The sequence below is a fragment of the Apis florea genome, unplaced genomic scaffold (genome assembly GCF_048593485.1).
Source record: "Apis florea isolate Af1SG1 unplaced genomic scaffold, ASM4859348v1 contig_32_pilon, whole genome shotgun sequence".
Lineage (NCBI taxonomy): Eukaryota > Metazoa > Arthropoda > Insecta > Hymenoptera > Apidae > Apis > Apis florea.
Window position 1 is genome coordinate 461529 of NW_028256733.1, and position 23118 is coordinate 484646.

The following is a 23118-nucleotide window of genomic DNA, read 5'->3' on the forward strand; positions in this document are numbered from 1 at the left end:
TTTTTATTCAATTTAAATAATATGAATATTTACTTCAAATATAAACTTCAAATATAATTGTGCAATTTTAAATTTTATTATTTTGTATTCATATTGAATTCAAACAAAAAACTGTTTATATAATTTTATATAATTGTTTATATAATTATACATAAAATGACGGTAAAAGTACAAAACATATTGTGTATATATATTTTACTACGCATGAAACTTTAGGTACAGCAAGCTCACCTGATGCAACAGATGGAGTACCGCGAGTGACATGTCGTTTTGGTAAAGTAGTTTGTAATATAGTTTCTCTTTTCTTTCAATGTCGTTTAACGTTATAGCTTGCCAATTGCTTGCCAATTCAAGAAACGTCGCAGAGCCACTGTGCTGTGAAAAATGTATACTAATAGACTTTTTTATTAAAATATTATTTTATCCATGGCAGAAACAATATATTTTTATGTTGTAATGGAATTCATTCAAAATGTAATCTTATGTATTATGTCTTTATCTTTAAATATTTATTCTTTCAGCAATATTAGCAAATTAAGTTAAATTTATCATACACATTAAATGGGCATGGTTTAACATTATCACAAATTATATCCTTTATTCATATATCTGTTTGTGTTGTTTTTTGTTTGTGTGAAAGATATATTGTTTTTATTTCTTTCTTTCTTATTTAAGATTGATAATAATTTGTTATAATTGTTATTTTTATTTTTTAAATAAATAATTTATATTATATTAATTAATATTTAATATTTTAATATTTTAAGAATGAAATTTTTAATTATTTTTTTATTTATTATTTTATTATTTATTACTATTATGTATAATATAATTGACTCAATTTAATATTGAATATTATGTTAATACAATATTATGTATTCTTAAATATTATTATATACTTATACATACACACATATTGATTAATTAAGTATTAAAACTTATAAATTAAATAAATATTGAAAGAAATATTAAATTATTTACGAAATATTAATACATTTCAATAATCATTACTTTTTATTAAAAAAAAAAATGTGTATAAATGAAATTAATGAAAATGATAATTTTATATAATTGCATCTGTTGGAATGAATTATTTTTAATTAATCTAGTCACATAGAACACACAAATTCAGTGCCAATCTTTTAATAGTAGCACAAAGCACATGTATTATACACAAATTTCAAAATTAATAATAGAAGATTCATTTGATATAAGATAAGATTATTTTTGTTATAGGTGAATCAAATGTTTACACATTAGGCAATATTGGTGCACATAGAATTGTATGCACAAAACTACCAACTGTAGGTCATACAAGAGAAGCAATGACTGCAGCAGGAAATACAACTACCAGATTATTAGGTAGTATTTAAGTTTTTTGATTTATTTTTAATTGATAAATGAATCTTATAATTGCTTATCCAAATATTTTATATTTTTCTTAGGTACGTTTCAAAAGGTTGATTTTGTTTTCTTAATTGGAATTGGAGGAGGTGTACCACATTATACAGATTATAATAAACATGTACGACTTGGTGATGTGGTTATATCTTATCCTACTCCTCTAAATAATAAATATATCTATGTTTATTGTGAAAGTGCAAAGACAAATGAAAATGGTGATTATCATTTTGAAACCAAAGAATATTGTCCATCAAATTTATGCCTTCAAGAAATTGCTGCTAATCTTAAACACCAGGTAAGTTGTTACACTTTTGAATTAAAATAAAGATTAGGGTAAAGATTTAGAATAATTATTATCTTGACAATTCTAGTCAGAAAATGAGTCAAATCCTCCTTGGCAAACATATCTGAAAGAAGGTTTAGATATTTTGACTAATCAAACAGAGCATGATTTTAAATCACCTCCACCAGAATCTGATAAATTGTACATGGCTATTGGTGAAAGAGATGTTATTGAAGTTGCACATCCTACTGCACCTTCAGATGCGATATATAAAAGGTTATTATTATTATTAAATATATATTTTTTTTTATAAACTTATTCGTCAGTTATCGATAAAATATAGATTTTATATAGATAAGTTACATAATTTGTTTATATTTTATTATTATGTTTCTAATATTATTGATCAGATAATTTTTTTAATTTTAAAGATTTGATGAATTTTTAATAACTTTTTTCATATTTATCGTATATTTATCGTTATAAAAATAATTCGATGTTTCAGAATAAATGGTTGTCCACGAATTCATTTAGCACCTGTAGCATCTGGTAGATACATTGCACGTGATGATCAACTGAGACAGAAATTTGCAGCTCGTTTTGGATCTCTTGCATTTGATACAGAAATGGATGCTGTGGTTGAAAGTATTTTGGGTAATTGTCGTGAAAGTTTTGCCGTTATTCGAGGTATTTCTGATTATAAAGATGGTTCCCGCATAAAAGAATGGCAACCTTACGCGTCTTTAGCTGCTGCTAGTGTAATGAAATCTATCATTTGTGCTATGGATCCACCTACTAATGTGTAATATTATTTCTAATGTTCGTTTTATTTCATTTGACATAGTATTTTAGCAATATTTAGTAAAAATATTTCACCTTATTTTTTAAATATAAGATGGACCAACTATATTCATTGATTAGAACAATCGTAGTTTCAATTGGCGTACTCAATATAATGTGTATACGCACAAGTTGCATAATTCATGATTATTTAACAAATAATAACTTTTTTTTGTTTTTATATTTCGAATTGCATTTAATGTGATACAGATCATATATTTTACAATCAAAAAAAAAAAATAACATCGTGATCAAAACATATATATGATCGTAATCAAATACGTAGAAATCAGAAAGTAAAATGCACCAATGCATTTATTAATAATTAATTAAGGGAATAGTTAGTATGATACAAATGACTTTTTTTAGTAATAGGTATCAAAAATAATTCCAAATAATTTCTCCGAATTGCTCAGAAATAAATCTGGCTAGTAGAAATATAATCCATTTTTAAAATTTATTTTAACATGAATATTTGAAGAATTTACAATTTCTATTTCTAAATGTTTTTCGATATTATTTGATAATCTAATATTTACACATCGATTTGCTACACTTAGTTCATTTCCTAATTTTAGAAATATTTTAGAATATCAATTTGATATGGTTTTACGAAATAATAATGATATAATGATATATGATTTTATAGAATTATTCATATATTTTGTACTTTTTATCTCATCTATTGTCATTTTATTATTTAAGTACAATATCAAGAAATTAATATATTAAACGAAAGCGGTTCAGTGATTTTAAGACTGGTGCCATTTTCGTTCTTTTGAACACATATAAAACTTTTTTATTAAATCTTAACATAATAAAAAAGTTTTGTATGATTAAAAAATCATACGTTTGCAATAGTTGTGTAATTTAAAAATAATTATAATAATGAGGCTCTTGAATATTAAATATTAGCGGACAGGATCCGAAATAAAGTAGATACAAGAATTACACAAAGCTTTAAATAAAGCCTCGATATACGTAGACCAGCAAAATAATTTAGATTTAGAATACGATACCTGAAATTAAAGTACGTTTGGCAGTATTTATTTAAATACGATCAAATTATCGTTAAAAAAAATTATCCTAATAAATATTACATGTTTGCCAGAATATATCACCGTTTCAAACAAATCTGTCCATTTTATCTATGGGGCGTGTAATAAATATATTCACAATTTTCGAATTCAATGAAAGAAATATAAATAAGTAATTACGTCCAAAAGTTTAATCGCATTTAAAAGTATATATAATAACTATATATATAAAAATTTAATCAAAGTAAAAATCATTTTAATAATAGCTTTAACACAATTAATTTTTTTCAATCTAATTTGTTAAAATTTTTTTATAATTGTTTAAACTTTATAGCTTATTTTATAGCTTATTTCTTTTTTAATATATTTAAATTAATATCTTCATGTGATTTAATATATTTTATGTATATTCATTTATCATATATATAATTTTTATATATTTTCAAATAATATTTTCAAATAATTCGCTACAGATGGTTGTGAATATACATTGTTCCTATTTCACTTTGCAAATTTAACTTCATTCCTTTTTTTGGTAGTTTTGTTAGTGTGGCCTGAAAGAATCTTATTGTCCATAAAGATAAATCGGTTCATGTTCCAATAAGAAAAAACTAATATGTTATGTATGTATCTTCTCATCACATATATCTTTTTTATATTATAATTTACTGGATAAATTAAATCTATATTCATATTTTTCAAATATATTTCAGAGATAGATAATATAGTTTAGAACAATATCGTTTCAAAGTTATAATATAGCTTAAGTAGCTATTTAATAGCTATAATATACCTGTTATAGCTATTGAAACAATTATATTTATATTAAATTGTTATTTAAATTGTTTAAAATGAATTTTTATTATTTATTGATTAAATATCTCTTTAACATTGTATAAAAATAAAATATTTTGAACTTGATAGTTTCAATTTTTAGTCTAATTTCAGTAAGTGCTATTAAACATTTGGACGATGATGTATACACCAAATATATTTAAATTGTACAAGTAATTAACATTAGTTAAAGTGCCAATGTGTTCAATATATTTGGCTAGTGCAGAAATAAGAGAAATTTTTCTGAAAGATAAACGAATGGATAATATATTTTTCTTTTAAATCAAGGAATTTAATTTTATCATTACTCTTCAAAAATTTAATTTATTGAATACTATATCGTTTAGGGAGAAATCTGAATCTTTTCTTTTGAGAATGTTTTATTCGTTTTTCTTTTAGATTAATATTCTCTTTATTTGCACGACAGACCAACATCATTGAATTCTACTGCCTCTTTGAAAATTCTGTGAAATAAGCGTGAATATTTGAAAATCGTTTTTAAAAAAAAAAAATTGATAATATATGTAAGCTTTGTTAACAACATCAAATGTAACTTCTTCGCATTTCAATATCTTTATAGATTCTAAAGCACAGGGTAGCATAATGAGAATTTTATATTTAAATGACATTTTACTTGAGCATAAATCTAAAGAATGGAATATGTAGTACTAGATTACACTTAAGTACATACACATGTATCGTTGATAACGACAAAATCTTCAATTCTTAGCATTAGGCACATAGTCATTGATCAAACGTCTCTATTTATTTATTTATTCATTACAAATTAAGCAATCTAATTATTCAAGACGTGATCATCGTTTTACAAAATATTACAATATCTGTATATTTTACTTTTAAAAATCTTATTTTATATTATGTTTCAAACATAAAGATCATACGATATCGTGCAAAAATAGAAGAAAAAAAAAAAAATAAAATAAAATAAAATAAAAGACGAGTAGAAAAAAAAATCATTAATAATAATATAGAACCTCAGATCAATTTAATCAATGAAAAGAATCACTTGTTGCGTAGAAGCACATTTTTAAAAAAAAGTTCTATGAAATATAAAGAGTAACTATCATAAATAAATGAATATATATATATACACACATATTATTATAAATATATGCAAATACGTATAGATATACAATTATTTAAAATATTTAATATATATATATATACAAATCGTAAATTATATCACGTGGTGAAACTTTAAATTCGATTTACCTGACGATAACAGATTCCTAAGGCCTAAATAATTATGTACGAAACGAACGAAAAACTTTGTTAAAAACTTTGTTTAAGCGGGGCTTTCAAGCTTCGAGCTTCCAAACTATTGTATGTATTTACATATATTTAAGTTAGTATTACGCGCTTTCAACGCTAGTCGCACTATTGTGTTTTTTTCCGTCTATTTATAATATAAACTTTAAGTGGCAAATTATTGTATACGCATACATATATAGCATATAATCACTTCGTCCACTTAATTTATATTTAACCTTCGAAGCACGGTTTCGATAAGATGAATCAAAAAAAGATTGGATCAACGATGATCCGATCAATCGATTAATTATTCAATTTCTCGTAATGTAATTAACTTTATTGTCAATTAAATCGAAACTGAAAATCAAAAGTGACTTATCTATCGGACTACGAGGGTTAAACAACAAATTTATTATGTATATTAGTATCCATAATGAACATACAATCGCAATGGATTTCGATTTTTATTCGTTCAAACGAATGATTTTTATGCATATTAGCATCTCGTCTCGACGTTATAAGAAGTATTTTTTTTTCTCGTTAATTTCAAACCCGTTCCAAAGAAAAATTCCAATTTAACTTTTTGGAATCTTAAATGGGTTATCATGTAAATTTTATAATATTTTTGTGCAATTTTTTTTTTTTTCTTACTTTAAACTTTCTTTTTAAACCTTCTTTCGTTTAAATTGTTATATCGATCTTGATATATAGTGTTAAATATTTTGGGTACACATAGAATGCTTAAAATTTGATAAAAATTCAACGAGGATTCTAATAACAACCCTTAATAGTTAACTGTTAAGGGTTGAAAATATTGGGAATACTTGAATTTTATTCTATTACATAGCGAGAAGAGTTTAAAGAAATGAAAAAGAAAAAAAAAAAAAAGAAAGAAATTATGCTTCAAACTTGTATTTTAAATAGTCTTCCGATCGTCAAAATTAATCATCAATGTTTTTAATTAAGATCTTGATATTTCAATTTAAGTTTATTGCTTGTGTGAACAACAAAATATATTGTCAACAAAATGGGTGCTACCAAAATATTTTCGTGATAAGATTTTTCCCAATATTAACCTATTTATAATCAACATGCATTTAAACTGCGAGCAAATATAATAAAATGGCTTATTAAAGCTTAATTGTAAATCAGTTTAGATAAAATATTTAACTATTACTTGGATTACAAGTAATGAAATTTTATAATTTCAAGATAAAATCGATTCTTTCTCTATGTTTCCGATTATTGGAAAATATTCTGGTTTCTCCCATAATGAATAACGCAGTTTCGTTTAGAATTGTAATATCTACAGGGGAAAAGAAAGCAAAGTGTTGTGTCTAATTATAAGTTACTTCACCGCGGAAAAGAAACTGTGATAATATCTGGGCTTTTCTGCGTGAAGTAAAAGAAGTAAAAGAGAGATAGCCATAATATAAAATAAATCAGTTCTGTAGAATTTGATTCTGTTACGAGATAGATCGTTAAGGAATTAATAATAAAACTTAAAGAGAAAGAGAGGGAAATATCGCTGAAATCTTATTAGAAAGAAATTGAATATATAAGTAGTAAAAAGCAAAGTCTGGAAGCAAAGAACCATTTAATGTCATTGTAATATTTTCGTTTATTAAGAGATATTTTGCGTTTATTTAATATAAATTATCTTTTTTCTCTCAAAAACGACAATTTTACAAGAATAAATACACACACACATATATATATATATAACGTGTTTATCAAATTATATATATATTTCACTTTTAGTTTTATTAATGATATTCTTTATGAGATTTTTTTGTATTTTTTTTATCTTTTTTCTATTTGATATGATTTAGAAGAAAATTTTTACTCAATATTTTATTATATTTACATATAATAATAAAATAATTGAGAAAAATATATTAAAGATGATAAATCAAATTTTTTAAAAAAAATTTATATAAATATTTGATAAACACGTTATATAAATTTGTATTCCTTTGCAATACAATGCTGGAAAAATTATGTATGTAATGTTTGAAATTAGATGAATACTTTTGTTTAGATGAATGAAAAATTCTTGTTGTATAAGTTTCATGTAAGAAGTCTGTGGTATTTCATTGTCGTAAAATCGTTTCAATAAATAGAGGTCCATTGTTCCTATGTTTATTACCATATCTCATGTCCAATTAATATTGGTTTATAATTATCGCAATTCAATTAGAATTGATTTCAGTATTTTTGATTCAATATTTTGATAAATAACTTGGAAAATAACTCGTTTGAATTTGCAACGACTAATTGTTTTATTATACTATAGATAATAATAAATTGTTTATTCTCAATTATTTACAACATAGAATCGAATTAGAATAGAATGATAATATGAACGAATAATAATTTATATTTATGACTAATGATATATTTTATATATTAATAATTATTGCTTTTGCATTTATTACAATAAATCCATGATCAAGTAGTTTAGATAATTTATCATGGAATTTTAATATTTAAAGCACTTAGAATCAAATTAATTTCATTTAATTGAATAATTGAGAATTTTAGAAAAATTTGATTCTAAGTGTTCATTTTAATTATCTATTTTTATCAAAATACAATTTCTTCTATTTTTTTATTTTTTTTTTATCTACATTTAATTAGATATATAGAACAAATAATAAATGTAATAATTTTACGAATTTTGTCATTTAATTAAATTATTTTATATCGTATTATTCAACAATTATATTTTATATTATCAATCGCTATTTATCTTTTTTTCTTTGTTCTTACATATTTTAGTCTAATTTTTATATTAAAGATCTCGATTTATGTGCAATATACATGTATAATTTTTATGTTAACAATAAAATATTAATCTTTCGAAATAATATATTTTTATACTTGATTTCTAATACTTGATTATCCACTAAAGTACACATAAATAATTATATTGTTTCATATTTAATGCCGACATAAATTTATCTAAATAAAATATATAATTTTATATAAATAATATAATTCATCTAAGTAAAATATTATATATTTTCTTATATATATTTAATGAAATTATAATTTCATTATGATATTTCAAATTGAAGAAAAACAATATAATTTATTACTTCATAGATTATTTTATTTTTGAAACTTTTAAAAATTGAGAAATATGAAGTTTTTAAACAATATATTTTCTTTTTACCTTCAGATCTTTCTTCTGATAAAAATTCTTTCAACCAACTGTAAAATCGAGGTAAACGTTATTAATCAAATATATTTTATTCTGTTTTATTCGTTTTTTTTTTTTCTTTCGTTTATGTATATTTCTATTTTTCATTATTTATCTCTAACTTTTTCATCTTTCAAGATATTTTCATCTTCATATTTTATAATCGGCATTGCTATCAATTTCTGCATTTCATGATCGTTCTTATTAGTTGACTTACCATATTTATTCCATGGCTGCTCTTCTGCCGTTCCAAACAGTAAAAATACAATGGTTCCAAGCACAGAAGCACCACCACTTATAAGAAAAACTTTTTGCCATTGCAATACGGTTTGCTGGGAAAATATATGTATAAATTAATATAAATTATCTTTTGAATAAATTTTATTTCTAGCAAGAAATAACGTTTCTTATATATATATATATATATTATAAGAAAATTTAAAAATGATATCATTTTATCATTTAGCACTGATTTTTAATTCTCTTCAATTTCACCTGTAACCTAAGTGCGATATCAACTTATATTTTAATCATTTTTAATAAATTAAAAATCAAATGACAAATATTTTATACATTACAAATAAAATAACATTTGTAAAAAGAAAATGATACTTGTAAGCATTTTTAAGAAAGATTTGAGACTCTCGTGGATTAATATTATTCTTAAGACTTTCAAATAACAAAATAATGTTTTGTTGTTTAAATGTTTTAAAATTAAATGGATAAATTAATGTTTTTTTAAAAAATAAAAGAAAGAAGGATTATATTCGTGAAGCATAAGAGAGTAATTGGTTAACAATCTGATTATTCAGAAATGTGATTTTGTTAAAGAAAAAAAATATTTAATGACAGATTATAAGATATGAATGATAATATATAATGATAATGATTAATAAATTTTCTAATGTCTTTAAGTAAGTTAATCAATATAAATAATCATACTTACTTTATCGACTGTCAAAAAACCGGTTACAACTGGTGGAACAAATGCAAGGCTCAATATTATCATCCCAGAGAAACCAAGATTAATACTAGCAAAATTTGGACTTAAGTCCACGAGAGTTGCTAAAGTACCAGCGGAAAGTGCACCATTAACAGCAACTCCCGATGTCATGAAAATGGCTGCAAGTATTGGATAATATCCGCAAAAACTTAACAGGCAGACAAAAATACCTTGCATTCCAAGAGACACAAATACAGCCAATTTTCTAGTATTAGTTACGCTCATTTTCTTGTTAGTTATGAGCCAATCACTGAAGACCGAATAATAATATGAGAAAAGCATTCTCAATAAATGTGGTGCTCCAGAAATAATACCAGTCTGCAATTGAATTTATATTAATTACTCTTTTCTTATAGAAATATCTAAACTGTGGATATCTGTTATAAATTTAAAATTTTACGAACGTAATCATAAAATTGAAACAAAGATCTGTTCCGTTTAAATCGTAATACGCACGTTGTATTTTACTACGGGCACTATTTCTACAGATTTTTGTACAAATTTTAAATTTTCTATAAATATATACATATTTACAATTTAATCATCAAGAATGTTTCATTAGGAAATATTACATTAATTCAAGCATTCAGAAAATGAATTTTAAGGAAAGTGATTTTAATTTGGAAATTGACAAGATATCTGTGTACCATGGTAATATTCCATCCATGAATGACGCTGAAGTAAGTTGGGACGTGAGTTAACAAGGTGAAGAGAGCCCATCCTCCACCAGTTTGAGAAATTATTACAACCCAAACTGGAATCGATGTTAATATAGATTTCCAAGGTATTTTTTTCACCTCCTCGTCAACCGAATCGGCAATGCTGTCTAAAATATATTTTTTCTCTTCGTCGGATATTCGAGGATGTTGCTGAGGTGTGTCAAACGCGAAAAAGTACCAGAAGAAATACCTTGCAAATTATTTTTTCACATTGAAAATTGTTTTTTGTAATAAATATTATTTAACAATATATATTTTCATCGTATTTATCATAAATATTTCAATTAAAATAAAATAATTACCAAATAACACCGATTAATGATGTTATGTGAAAAGTAGCACCCCAATTGAGTCCGCTAATAATAATTGCGCAAAGTGGATAAGTGATAGCAGCACCTACGGAACCACCTAAAACATGAAATATTTAGAAATCGTATTATTATTTTGTCATTTCTCAAATCTTTCTTTCAAAATTTTTCAAAAATTTATCGATAAACAGTAACATATATTAAATAAATATAATAATAAAATTATTCCAAGTACTTTACCCAAGTAAGAACTAACAAATCTGCTTCTCTCGTTTGGAGGAATCCATTTGGCAGTCATATTGTGCATAGAAGGCCACACAACACCCTAAATAAATCTTCCAATAGTTCCAAATATTCTTTCAAAATATATTCCATTTATTATTTGTATTTACTCACTGCGAAAAAACCTTGAAGAAGTCGTAGAAACACAAGAACATAAAGCTGATATGTTGCAATCGGGATGATGAAGCCAATAATCGCTGGCAACAAATTTCCCATTCCAAAAACAATTTTCGTACCGTAACGTCTTGCTAAAAACCCACCAGGAATTTGCGTTGTCCAATGTAACCAGAAATAAGATCCCAAAGCTAAATTCTGTTCGTTTTCGTTCCATGCAAATCGATCCTGAAAGCAAAATTAAGTTTTTGCTGTACAATATAATAATATATAATGTAATATGATAATTCATACTTATTACATTTATAATTATTTACAAACATTAATAAATAAAATAAAAAAAAGAATTCCATGTTTTCATGAATATATTTTCACATGAAAAGAATGTTAAAAAAAACTATAGTTTGATATTATTATGTTTGTATGCAATGTTAGAATATGAAAAATATATATAATATAAATAGCTATATTCCAATATTCCAATTTAATAAATATTTTAATATATATAAAATATTGAATATTGAAAATATAAAGTATATAGCTCACTAAAATATTTTCATTTTTTAATTTATTATTGAATTGTTAATGATAATTTCTTAAATTTAATTTTGATGCAATTATACAAGATAAAGCAAAATTTTAAATTACAAAGGGTTCAGAATTTAGTGCTCTTCTTTATTATTTATTGCTCATTTTATAAAAAAAATTTTCATGCAAAATTGTATCCAAAATATAAAAATTGAAAATTTTTGAAAATTGATTTGATTTCTTCAAAAAGATTTTCCATTAACAAGAAAAATTTCTTCATATAAGCATTCCTCCACTATGCTTTATATGTGCACAAATTTTTATTCAAATCAAAATATTTAAATTAGATGAATTCTATAAAATAATGTTGAAATATTTTTATTAATCATACGTTAATACAGAAAAATATAAAAATATACTTACTTTATACTCCAAAATTGAAATATTCGCATCGTTACTTTCTGTTGCAGGAGGTATTACCATTGACACAATTGTCAAATGCAAGTTTAATCTCAACATATAATTGATGACGAAACCACAAAAAACGAGATACCAAAGCACAGACCGGCATGTTAACAGTTCTTTTCCTTGAAGATATTTAATTTTAAACATAATAAGTTCCTTAACAAATTTTATTATTTATGTTATTATGAATTATTATTTAAAAATTATTCTTATGCACAACATAATGATAAATGGAAAATAACATAAGATATTTGAAATAAAATGTACACAAATGTAATATCATTTATTGAACGATAATAAGACTTCCTATATTTTATTCTATAATGTTTAAATAGAGAATTTAGCACGAGTTAAAAATGGTGATACTATTTGTTATCCAATTATTATATATGATCCAAAAAAAAAAAAAAAAATGCAATATATTCACCAATAATAATTAAACTATAATCTAAAAATGAACGATAAGATAATAATGAATTTTTAACTTAATAATATTTTTAATTTTTTCTTGCTACAATCAATGTCAAGGATTAAAAAAAGGATCGAAAAATTTATGTATGATATCAAATGATATCAATATTTGAATCTATCTCATATTTTTAATTTAACGTTTCACGATTAATTTATGAAAAAAAAAAATGAGAAGAAAATAAACGGATTATCTCAGAGAAATTGAAGAATTAAAAGAAATAAATCAATTATTCTTTACTACATACATTTATACTAATATTTAAGAATATTCGATTATATATATATATACATATATATAATTTGTGTATGACAGTAGTTTGTATGACAAAATTAATAGTAATTTGTATAACAATTAATTCATAAAATACATAACAAAAAGGAAAATTCTTATTTTTCAAGAAAGTCATTGATTCTGAGTCAATATTCTAATAAAATTCTCTCAATTTTTTCTTTTTAGATAAGAAATCTATTAGTAACTTGTCTTGTCATGAAATCATCTCATGAAATTATTCCATAATGTAATTTTAAAAAATAAAAATATTATTAAATTTATAAATATTAGTTAGTTTAATTGTCAATTTTTACATTTTGATAAAATTAAAATATCATTACTGCAAATTAATCAAACTATCCGAATATTTATAAACGATAATTTACATTGTGCAGCGTGCAATTTCAATTAATCATATTCGTCAAACTTCGCGTCGTTCAATTATTCGACATTATTTAATTTATGATTCGTGACTCTTAACAAAATTTACTCACTTTCAGCCATCTGAATCCTCCTTGCAACGATAACCACTTTCACAAATGAATACAATTCACCGTTTTCTACGTTTTTCAAAATTCAAATTCGTAATCCTTAAAAAATCTTTGAGATTGTTTGTAATTTATCATTCACCTGTATTATGTATGTCACCATTACATGTCAATAGAAAATGAAACGTGTATGTATATTAGTCGTAAAATGACGAAACGAAAAATATTAAAACGATATTTCGAGGCGAGGGTCAAGATATACCATTGCCCGTGAGAATATTTCTAATAATTCTAATCTCATTGATTTTGATGTAAAAGCCTCGCGTTACAAATTACAGAGACATCAGTCCATTGACAGATTTTGTCCAATGTTTTGCGCATTCATGAGTGTGTGTTATTCAATCAGAATTGCAGAGCGATATTGCGAGACTGCACTTCAATTATGATTTACGTTACATATCTCGAGAAATTTCCCTATATTTCTCTTCTATTATTGAAATATTACTCGTGATAACAATAATTACACTGCAGCTACGTTCCTTTTCTTCAAATCCAAGATTCTCTCTTTCTTTGACTGATTGAAAGACTCCGTATCTATTATTTGTCGATCGTTCTATTATTACCATATATCATATATTATTCGATGATATATCCTTTCGAATATAAATTAACTAGATTAAATTCTCTCTCGTAAAAATTTTAATTTAATTAATTAATTTGATCAATTAATTCTTACAAATACATCTTCCAAAAATTATAAATTATTAGAATTATAATTATTAATCGATAATGTTATATTCTTGATTGAAATAATAAATAAAATTTGATTGAAACTATAAAAAATTATTATTCTAATAACATTCATTTCCAGATCTTAATTAATCTGTAATTAATCGGTAAGTTATTGATAATTAATAAATACTTCCCATGCTTTCTCAAATACACGGTCATACATTCGTGCAAATCACAATGAAATAAATTTTTTAAAAAATGAATCTTTCGATGCAATTTTTGTATTTTTTATTTTTCTTATATTTTTTTTCTTTTTCTTTTTCTTTTTTTTTTTTTTTTTTTTCGAGACAAGCCATCATCTTTGCTACATTTAGATCAGAATTTACAGGCCATAATGTATTGATTTTTTCTTTTAAGAGGCCAATTTCTATAAGCAAAAATAAAAAAGAAATTAATATAAATATTTAAACTTTATATGTTTTTAACAGAAAAAAACAATAAAGATAAAAAAAATGATAAAACTTATAATTAATATTAAGATAATTAATTTTCAATATAATACTATATATTACATGCAACTATATTATTAGAATTGTAAACATGATAACAAAGATTTATAGATATATATTATATATATTGAGTGATAATTCTTACATTTATGTATTATTCGTGTCAGAAATAAATATTATAAATGAATAATAATAAAAATTTGAAAAAGATTTTCATTTGATTTAATTTAATTTTAAAAAAATATTTTTATTCAAAAAAATATTATCGAATTATTTTTACAAGAATTAATAATTAAAACTATAATCAATCATAAATTAATAATTAAAATATAATTAAAATATAATTGAATAAATTAATGATAAGAATTGATAATAATTATTAATAAAAATTAATAAACAGTAATAGAAAAATTATTTTTCATATTAATGTTAAAAACATTTCTTACCTTATTTAAATGAATATCAACTAGTATATAAAATACGTTTATATCATTAGAGTGTTTTCAAAGTTTATTTAGTGCATTCAAAGTTTAGCTGTCTCAAATGTTTCATAAGCATTTTTTTATAAAACTATAACTTGGTAATTAAAAAGAAATTTAAAAAGAATATTAATCTTTGAAAGACGATATTGAGTTACGAATTAAATATTAAATATTGATTTATATATATGAAATATTAAGTATTGATTAATCAATACGACATAAAAAAAATAATTTATATATGAAATATATAATTATATATAAATATTATATATACATATATATACATATAAGTACTTACATAAATGTCAAAATTTATTTTTATTTTTATTATTATTCTTCTTTATACTATTATACATCCTTGCTTAAATAGTTTTTAATTTAATACTCAATCTATTTATGTACTTCTGTATTCTTTCCTTTGATTTTTAGAATTAATTCAATCGATAAGTTAGATAACGATTGAAAAATTTTGATCAGCACCATCTTGTGTTTGAATTACAAAACCTCGATTTGTTACTAATATACCAAAATATATAAAGAGATATTCGAAGTTATAAGTAAGAAAAACAACATTGCGAGAAAGTCCACTATTTTAAGCACATCACGTAAAAAATTCATTAATTACATATTTTCTGAAAATTTTAGCACTTTTAAGCTATTATTTTGAGACTAAAACTTCAGAAAAATTTTATATATCGACTTTAATGAAATTACTTTTAATGAATTAATTTTTAATGAAATTCTTGTAAATAATTACTTATTAATGGTCATGTAGGAACTGACATTATTTATATGTCAACAAGTTTTTCACTAATTTTTCATTAATATGTGATTTATTTTTGAATATAATTATATGCATTTGAAACTTTGTTTTCACCATTACATTTATAAATTTTATTTATAATTTTGTTCTTTATAATAAATAAATTAATTGTTTATTATTCGTATATTTATTAAATAATGAAATTCAAGAGAGACAAAGGAGAGAAAAATAACAAAAGATGACGAAAGAATAACAAAAGCGAGAAAAAAAGCATATATAAATTTTGCAGTGCAAATATACATAAGAGAAAATAATAGTAAAAAACCAGGAATAAAATAAGAATTTATTACAATGCCATCTATTGAGTATCAAAGACATCTCTTCACAAGCTGGATAAGATAGAATAAGAATTGAGCATTATTACTATCTCTACCTTCTTTTTTATTACTTCTTTTATCTATATTATACTTTTGGCACGCATTACAATTACAGATGTAATACAGGATAACAATCGAATAAATTTTCATCATTTCTTTTTTAAAACTATATCTGAATTTTTGTGTAAAAAATGTAAATGTTACATTCTTGGCTTTAGAATATATGTCAAGGACGTATAAAATCATCATTCCATTACTATTTATTTATAATTCTTTAAATATAATATAAATATAAATATAATTATATATAAAATATAATATATTATATACATCGAGAAAATATTCTTCAATAAAATTTTTTTATTTCTTATTCATAATTTTATATTGAAATTTTTTCATTTCAACCTTATATTTTCAAAACAACAAAAAAATTAAATATTAGATCTTTTCTGTATCTTATCTCTTATTTAAAAAATTCTATAAAAAAATTTTCTATAAAATGAAGTATTTAGTCTATAATTTATTTATGGATTCATTATTACATATTACTGCTTTGTGATATTAAATTCGTTTTTAAAAAAAAACAAAAGAAAAGAACCAGAATATGAAGTAAAAATATAAAAAGAAAAATAAATGGATAAAAAACATAAAAATTACAAATTATAAAGGCCAAAAAAATATAATTTTAGATAAAGAATAAAAAATTATCATTTTTAAAACAACCTAATTTATACAATTTTTATATATTTTAATTATATGCGAAAATTTAAAAATAGAAAAAATTCATATATAGAATTCATACTGATTCATATATGTAAAATATACATATAAATATTATATTATATAAATATTTGTTCATTACAAATCATTTTATTTTTTTTAATCTAACATTTTAATTTGACACAACTTATATATATATATATATAAATATATATATATATATTAATAAATGTTAAAAATTCTAACAAATATGAAACTATTATTTTTTTTTTACGTATATTAACTTAAATTAATTAAATATATTCTAAACACATGAGAAAAATTTTATAATGTAACCTAATCTTACTAGAATTTAATATACCTAACCTTTAATATAATATGATTTCCACATGTTCCACAATGTGGCGCTGTAATATACTTTGTTATTTAACATATTTAGCTACTATCCAGTATTATTTCAAATAAAGCAATTAAAATGTAATAAAAATAATAAAAATTTAACATAAAAAAAAACTTTTAATTACAGAAATACATCTGCATCGATATCAAAAATTGTTCACAGTAATGATAAAATTATATTAGGAATGGCGCCAAGGTGTCGCCATTTTCATAAAACTTTACCAAGCAGTAAATCGAGAAGGCTGAGGGGAGGAACAATTCCTCAAAGTGAGTGTGTGCATCCGAAAATTGTTGGAAAAATTGCTAAAAAGCAAGAATAATGTATTGGTCGTAAGTATATCTTCCTTCAATGTTATTTTCAATTAACTTGAATCGCTTTTGGGCACAAAACACGGGGCCTATGGCATGGGACTTCCGTTTAATGAACAGGAACAGGAAGTTCCTCACAATCTGAAATGGCAAAATAAAAACATCCTGTACTGAAGAAAATTTTGAAAAATATACAGCTACATTTCTGAACAAGTAGGCAAAAACGAATAAATCGTGTTAATTCTATTGAATTAAATTTTAAATTTTAATTTTGCGACCTACTTTCGATCCCGGTACTTCAAGGTCGAACAACACTGACGAATTACTGAGTGAAAAGTGGAATGGTCACAGCTAGCCCTTTTTATTTTTAAACAAGTCCAATGATATCAATTATTATGGATCATTTGATTTTAGTGTGCATCAAAAAGAAGGGGATTGAGTTGAATATACAAAAATGCAAGCTGAAAGTATTTGCACTAATGATATTGAGGGTCTGGATTCAGACACCCTTATTCCTGTATGTACAATTTTTTTATGACTGTATTTTATGTTTCATTCTTCAGACACATTGATTTATCTATAGATACTTCATAGGTTGAAATTCTTTCCTGTGATGTATCTCATCGAGCACGTTCTCAAGATGCCTTATCAATAGTGGAATTAGGAAAGCAATTACTTTTTAGTGCAAAATTTGGAGACACTGATACCGTTCGTGATCTAATGTGCAGAGGAGCACCATTTACTACAGATTGGGTATATGTTTTTATTATAATCAATAATTTTATATTTATTTATAATAATATTTATAATAATATTCATAATAATATTATCATTTAATAGTTGGGTACAAGCGCATTACATTTTGCTGCGCAAAATAATCATACAGAAACTGCAGAAGTTTTACTTAGAGCAGGAATTTCAAGAGATGCAAGAACAAAGGTGGATAGAACACCTTTACATATGGCTGCATATGAAGGTCACCATCAGATGACACAATTACTTCTTAATTATGGTGCAGATGTTGATAGTAGAGATATGGTAATTAAAATAAAATTATATAAATAAATTTTATCTATAATATAAATAATTATATAATTTTATCATCTTATAATATAAATAATAAAAAAAAATTGATTACAGTTAAAAATGACACCTTTACATTGGGCAGTAGAAAGGGAACATGTAGAAGTAATGCATGTTTTATTAGAACATGGAGCAGATGCAAATGCAACTAGTAAATTTGACAAAACACCTATTAGTCTTGCATTAGAACATGATAGATTAGATTTGGTAGACATATTACAACAAGAAAGAGAAATTGTAGGTATTAGAGCACATCAACAAAATCAAGCAAATTCAGCAGAACTTGAAGTAGCAACCCATAATTTAATACAATTAGAAGCTGAAAGAGAAGAACAACAAAAATTTGAACTTCCACAACAAGAATCACAACCAAGAAGAAAAGTTACACAAGGTGCATTATTTTATATTTGAATCATTAATTTTTTAATTTTTATATTAAAAATTGATTAATCTTTTATTAAATTATCTTTTATTGAATATTCAGTGCAAGTAGGAAAAAAACCACGAATGATCTTTCAACAAATTCATGTTGGAACAAATGTTGATGTTGAGCGAGAAAAAGAAATAGAAAGTGTAGATGAAATAACTGATGTGAATAATATTAATAACACTAAAAAGCGTAAAGATATTACAGCTATTGGAGGAGTAAACAAACAATTTAGATTATTAGAAGCACATGGAATCACAATGATACCTGTGGATAATGAATCATCTATTGTTGAAAATGCTATGGAAAGTGGAAGGACAGTCGTTTTAACTGGTATAAAATATTTTAATGAGATATAATTTGCCGTTTATATTTATCGATATCTATTATTTATTTATTTTTACAGAAGCAGGTAAACTTGCCCTAAACTTAACAAGAAATTCTTCAATAGGAATGAAACGACTTCATGTAGCTGGAAAAAAAGGGACTCCTAGAAAAGTGATAGCAATTAGAGCAGATCAAATTTTAAGTCAAAATACACCTACTCTTACATCCAGAGGACCTAATATATTGAAAAGATCTTCTGTAGATAATAAAGCTGGAAAATTGTTCATTTCTTCTATTTCTACTACGACGCCTGTATCAACACTTACACAATCTAATCTATCTAAAAACATAATATCTTCATCAGAGGTATAAAATCAAACATGAATAATTAAAAATATTAAAATTAATGCATGTTTCTTATTTTTAATATATTAATATTTAATGATTTTAACAGAATAAGATCATTAATTCTCCTGCAAAAATGACAGAACCAATAATTTTACAATTAGATGATGATATAGAAGAAATTACTGAAGATGATACAACACATAATAATGAACCAGTTATGGATATTGCCCTATTGAATAGACAATTAGCAGAAGCACGAAGACAAGCAGCTGAATATCGTAAGCGGCTTCAAAAAAAAGAAGAAGAGGCTGAAATATATAAACAACAACTTAAAAATATCACAGCGCAAAGAGTATCTAAGTGATTTTATATAAATATACATTTTGTGAATTAAGCTTCATTTTTCAAACAGCCCTGCTTTTCTACAAAAAAAATCTTCTTTAGCTTTTCAGCTTTGTAAAAGAGCTCAATATTTAAAAAATTGTACTTTATTTTAATATATTTTCTTTCATCATTATCTCATCTCAAAGCATTATAATGGTATTTATGCGAGATTTCATTACTAACTGCTTACTTATGTATAGATTATTTTACAAATCTACAAAATTCATTAACTGCATATTATTAATACTCTTGATTTATATCAGAAAAATTGAGTTATTTGTTTAACAGGGCACAATCCTATATTTAATGTATGTATGCTTTCTAAAAGCTGCATACAGTGTGTATGTGTGTGTGCATATGTGCGATTGAGTATGATTTATGCAATAAACAAATATTTTTTAAAAATAAATGTAGATATATATAAAATATTAATTTGCTTTCCACATAATCTTTCACATAAAAAATTGATAATTATTATTTTCAAAATAATCTTTTATATTAATTAAATTAAAAATTTATCATATTCATGAAATAGAGATATTTATTATTTCAATTATTTTTATTACATAAAATATAAGTAAATATTTTTTTTATTTTTGAAATTAAATAATTTTTCTTTTTAAGCAATATCGAAAAAAGAAAATAATATAAAAATTAAATAATAAATAATATAAAAAAATGCGTTATATATAATCTATTTTGTATATAGTGAATTTTTATATATATTGTAAAATTGCATAATAATTACAAAATGATTATATCATAATGTCGTTAAAACTATATAAAAAATAATTAGACGATTTCTATAAAAATTAAAAATTTATATAGAATAAAATTTGAAATAATAGATATTTCTTAATTAATATTTTTTAAAATAAAGAATTAATAACGTTTAATAAACAGAAATATTTATCATATATATTGCTTGAATATATAAATTAGAGTTTGTAGTTTGATTTATTAAATATATTAAATTTTTATGGCTTAAATGAAAGTAATTATTTTTTTATGAACAATTCGTTAGAAATATAAAATGTGGAAAGCAAATAATTCAAAAAAATTAATTTTTAATTATATAAAATAAAGTTTAGTTAACAAATAGATTTATGCATTATTTTGATAACTATTGTTGTCACTTTGTATATTTTCATATAAATAAGATTTCATTCCAAGTATTTTCTTAATAATTTCTAATAAGATAAAACATTGAGTTCAGTTTAAATATAATTCAAAATTATAATATCATTTTTTTATCCAACAATCAGCATGGTGCTATATTCAAATAAAATTCAAAATAATTAAAATTTCTAGTTTAAAAAATAGCAAATAGAATATTATAAATAAGCGACGAAAAGAATATTATGTACAGCAGACAGAAAGAAAGTAGTTCACTCAGGTACAAATAATAGAGTGTATAATAATATATGAAAGAGAATTAATAAGTGTCAAATATTATTAAACCCAATAAAATAATACTATTAAGATTTTTTTAGTAATATATGTTGTAAATATAAACGTTTATACATAAATAAACACAAAACGTTTTACACAATAATGATAATAGAAATTGTTAACTCAAAATTTTCATTCGAAAATAAACATTTTATATTTCACGAGTTATTTGTATTGTTCTGCCATTTAATGCTAAATATAATGTAAAAATGATTTTATAAGATGTAATAATTTTTTTAACAATATGAAAAATGTTGAAATTATGCTACATATAATTTTTTAAATATATTAAATTTTTATTCCTTAAATAAAAATGAAATTATTTTTTATGAATAATTTGTTAGAAACATTTTAAAAATACAATTTTAAAACAATTAAATTATTTAAGATATGAATATGTATATATAATAAGTTTAAAAAATTAATAAAAATTTTATTATGATTTCTTAAAAAAGTATGCAATCGATAATCTCGTGAAAATGTCTCCCGCGCTATCGATTTAAAAACACTTGTGGCAGCACTGTCTATCGCTAAGTTTCATATTTTAAAAACTTTGCTTATCGATCTGTTCGATGGATTTCCGTTTCATCTCATGTGAAAGAAACGAAACTATTATTCGAAATATTATTTTATTATAAAGCATAAACAGAACTTAGGAAATTCTAACATTTATTTTTAAGATAATGTGATATCAACAAAGAATCTTGTCTCTCTACACTGCATATAGATATACATTGTTCGTGTTTCTAGCTCTTGCGATCGATCGCAGCAGTCGCACAATCTCAGCCTGCTGTGAAACGTCGGCGTGTTTACTGTGTTTAATGTGTAGTACTATAGAAGGCCATATAAAGGCTACACAACAGTGCGAGAATTTAAAAGAAATAGAATACTTTCATATTTATTAAATCGCGTTCGTTTTAATAATTTATTACATCAATAAATATCTACAGAAAAAGCAAAATTAGAAAACAATATTCGTTTTCTTTGTTTAATTCTGATCGATTGAATCGTTACTCCCGCTATTCGAAATTATACGAAACTACGCAGAACTACGTCATTGAGCGACAGCGTCGTTCGAAAAAACCTTGAAGTGTGCGTTTGACATTCTACCGTAAACTTTTCGCGCTCTTTCGATGTAATTGAATTTCAAAGATACATCAGACAAATTTGATGTATAAATTGATGACTTATATTAATAGAAATATAATTCAATATGATATGATAGAAAAAATATGATAAAAATGAAATATAAAATAGTTCGATTAAAAGATAGTTTCGTAAA

At 23.3% G+C, this 23118-nt stretch overlaps 3 protein-coding genes across 15 annotated transcripts in view; 2 read left to right on the top strand and 1 right to left on the bottom strand.

Annotated features, from left to right (window-relative positions):
* LOC100867628 (uncharacterized) overlaps positions 1-7805 on the top strand; it is an 82847-nt gene extending 75042 nt beyond the window's left edge. For 3 of the 5 annotated variants that reach the window (XM_086911406.1, XM_012492458.3, XM_012492459.3), the window contains 5 exons: positions 217-273; positions 1237-1362; positions 1446-1699; positions 1776-1963; positions 2193-7805. In XM_086911406.1, the coding sequence (XP_086767532.1) occupies positions 217-273; positions 1237-1362; positions 1446-1699; positions 1776-1963; positions 2193-2493 (926 nt within the window). In that variant the 3' untranslated portion in view covers positions 2494-7805. The remainder of the gene's footprint in view (positions 1-216; positions 274-1236; positions 1363-1445; positions 1700-1775; positions 1964-2192) is intronic. The other 2 variants (XM_012492460.3, XM_003697843.4) reach the window with 1 other exon arrangement.
* LOC100863979 (Na[+]-dependent inorganic phosphate cotransporter) lies at positions 113-17869 on the bottom strand. Of its 6 annotated transcripts, none has more exons than XM_086911414.1 (10): positions 17729-17869; positions 13531-14683; positions 12253-12416; positions 11302-11529; positions 11146-11230; positions 10900-11005; positions 10526-10787; positions 9822-10196; positions 9093-9207; positions 113-375 (listed from the first exon to the last, which is right to left on the bottom strand). In XM_086911414.1, exons 2-10 carry the CDS (start codon positions 13538-13540, stop codon positions 350-352), a joined length of 1371 nt encoding a protein of 456 aa, XP_086767540.1. In that variant the 5' UTR covers positions 13541-14683; positions 17729-17869; the 3' UTR covers positions 113-349. The 6 variants fall into 6 exon arrangements, with proteins under 6 accessions (XP_086767540.1, XP_086767542.1, XP_086767543.1 ...); XM_086911416.1 differs by lacking the exon at positions 113-375 and adding an exon at positions 8764-8886; XM_086911417.1 differs by lacking the exon at positions 113-375 and having other exon boundaries at positions 8925-9207; positions 9822-9850; positions 10049-10196.
* On the top strand, positions 17696-21997 carry Atac3 (Ada2a-containing complex component 3). Of its 4 annotated transcripts, none has more exons than XM_003697844.4 (8): positions 17696-17836; positions 18230-18332; positions 18410-18568; positions 18656-18853; positions 18956-19289; positions 19383-19658; positions 19732-20018; positions 20107-21997. In XM_003697844.4, exons 2-8 carry the CDS (start codon positions 18270-18272, stop codon positions 20362-20364), a joined length of 1575 nt encoding a protein of 524 aa, XP_003697892.1. In that variant the 5' UTR covers positions 17696-17836; positions 18230-18269; the 3' UTR covers positions 20365-21997. The 4 variants fall into 4 exon arrangements, with proteins under 4 accessions (XP_003697892.1, XP_086767536.1, XP_086767535.1 ...); XM_086911410.1 differs by having other exon boundaries at positions 17737-17836; positions 18399-18568; XM_086911409.1 differs by lacking the exon at positions 17696-17836 and adding an exon at positions 17891-18028 and having other exon boundaries at positions 18119-18332.
* The last annotated feature ends 1121 nt before the right edge of the window (positions 21998-23118 follow it).

Excerpts from the sequence above, each read along its gene's own strand:
- LOC100863979 (XM_086911411.1), bottom strand. Across the intron at positions 11,530-12,252 it reads TTTCAATTTTGGAGTATAAA|GATCGATTTGCATGGAACGA; the intron begins GTAAGTATATTT and ends TTTTGCTTTCAG. Across the intron at positions 9,208-9,821 it reads GTTTTTTGACAGTCGATAAA|CAAACCGTATTGCAATGGCA; the intron begins GTAAGTATGATT and ends ATATTTTCCCAG.
- Atac3 (XM_003697844.4), top strand. The coding sequence starts at position 18,270 with ATGCAAGCTGAAAGTATTTGCACTAATGATATTGAGGGTCTGGATTCA. Across the intron at positions 18,569-18,655 it reads CACCATTTACTACAGATTGG|TTGGGTACAAGCGCATTACA; the intron begins GTATATGTTTTT and ends ATCATTTAATAG. Across the intron at positions 18,854-18,955 it reads ATGTTGATAGTAGAGATATG|TTAAAAATGACACCTTTACA; the intron begins GTAATTAAAATA and ends AATTGATTACAG.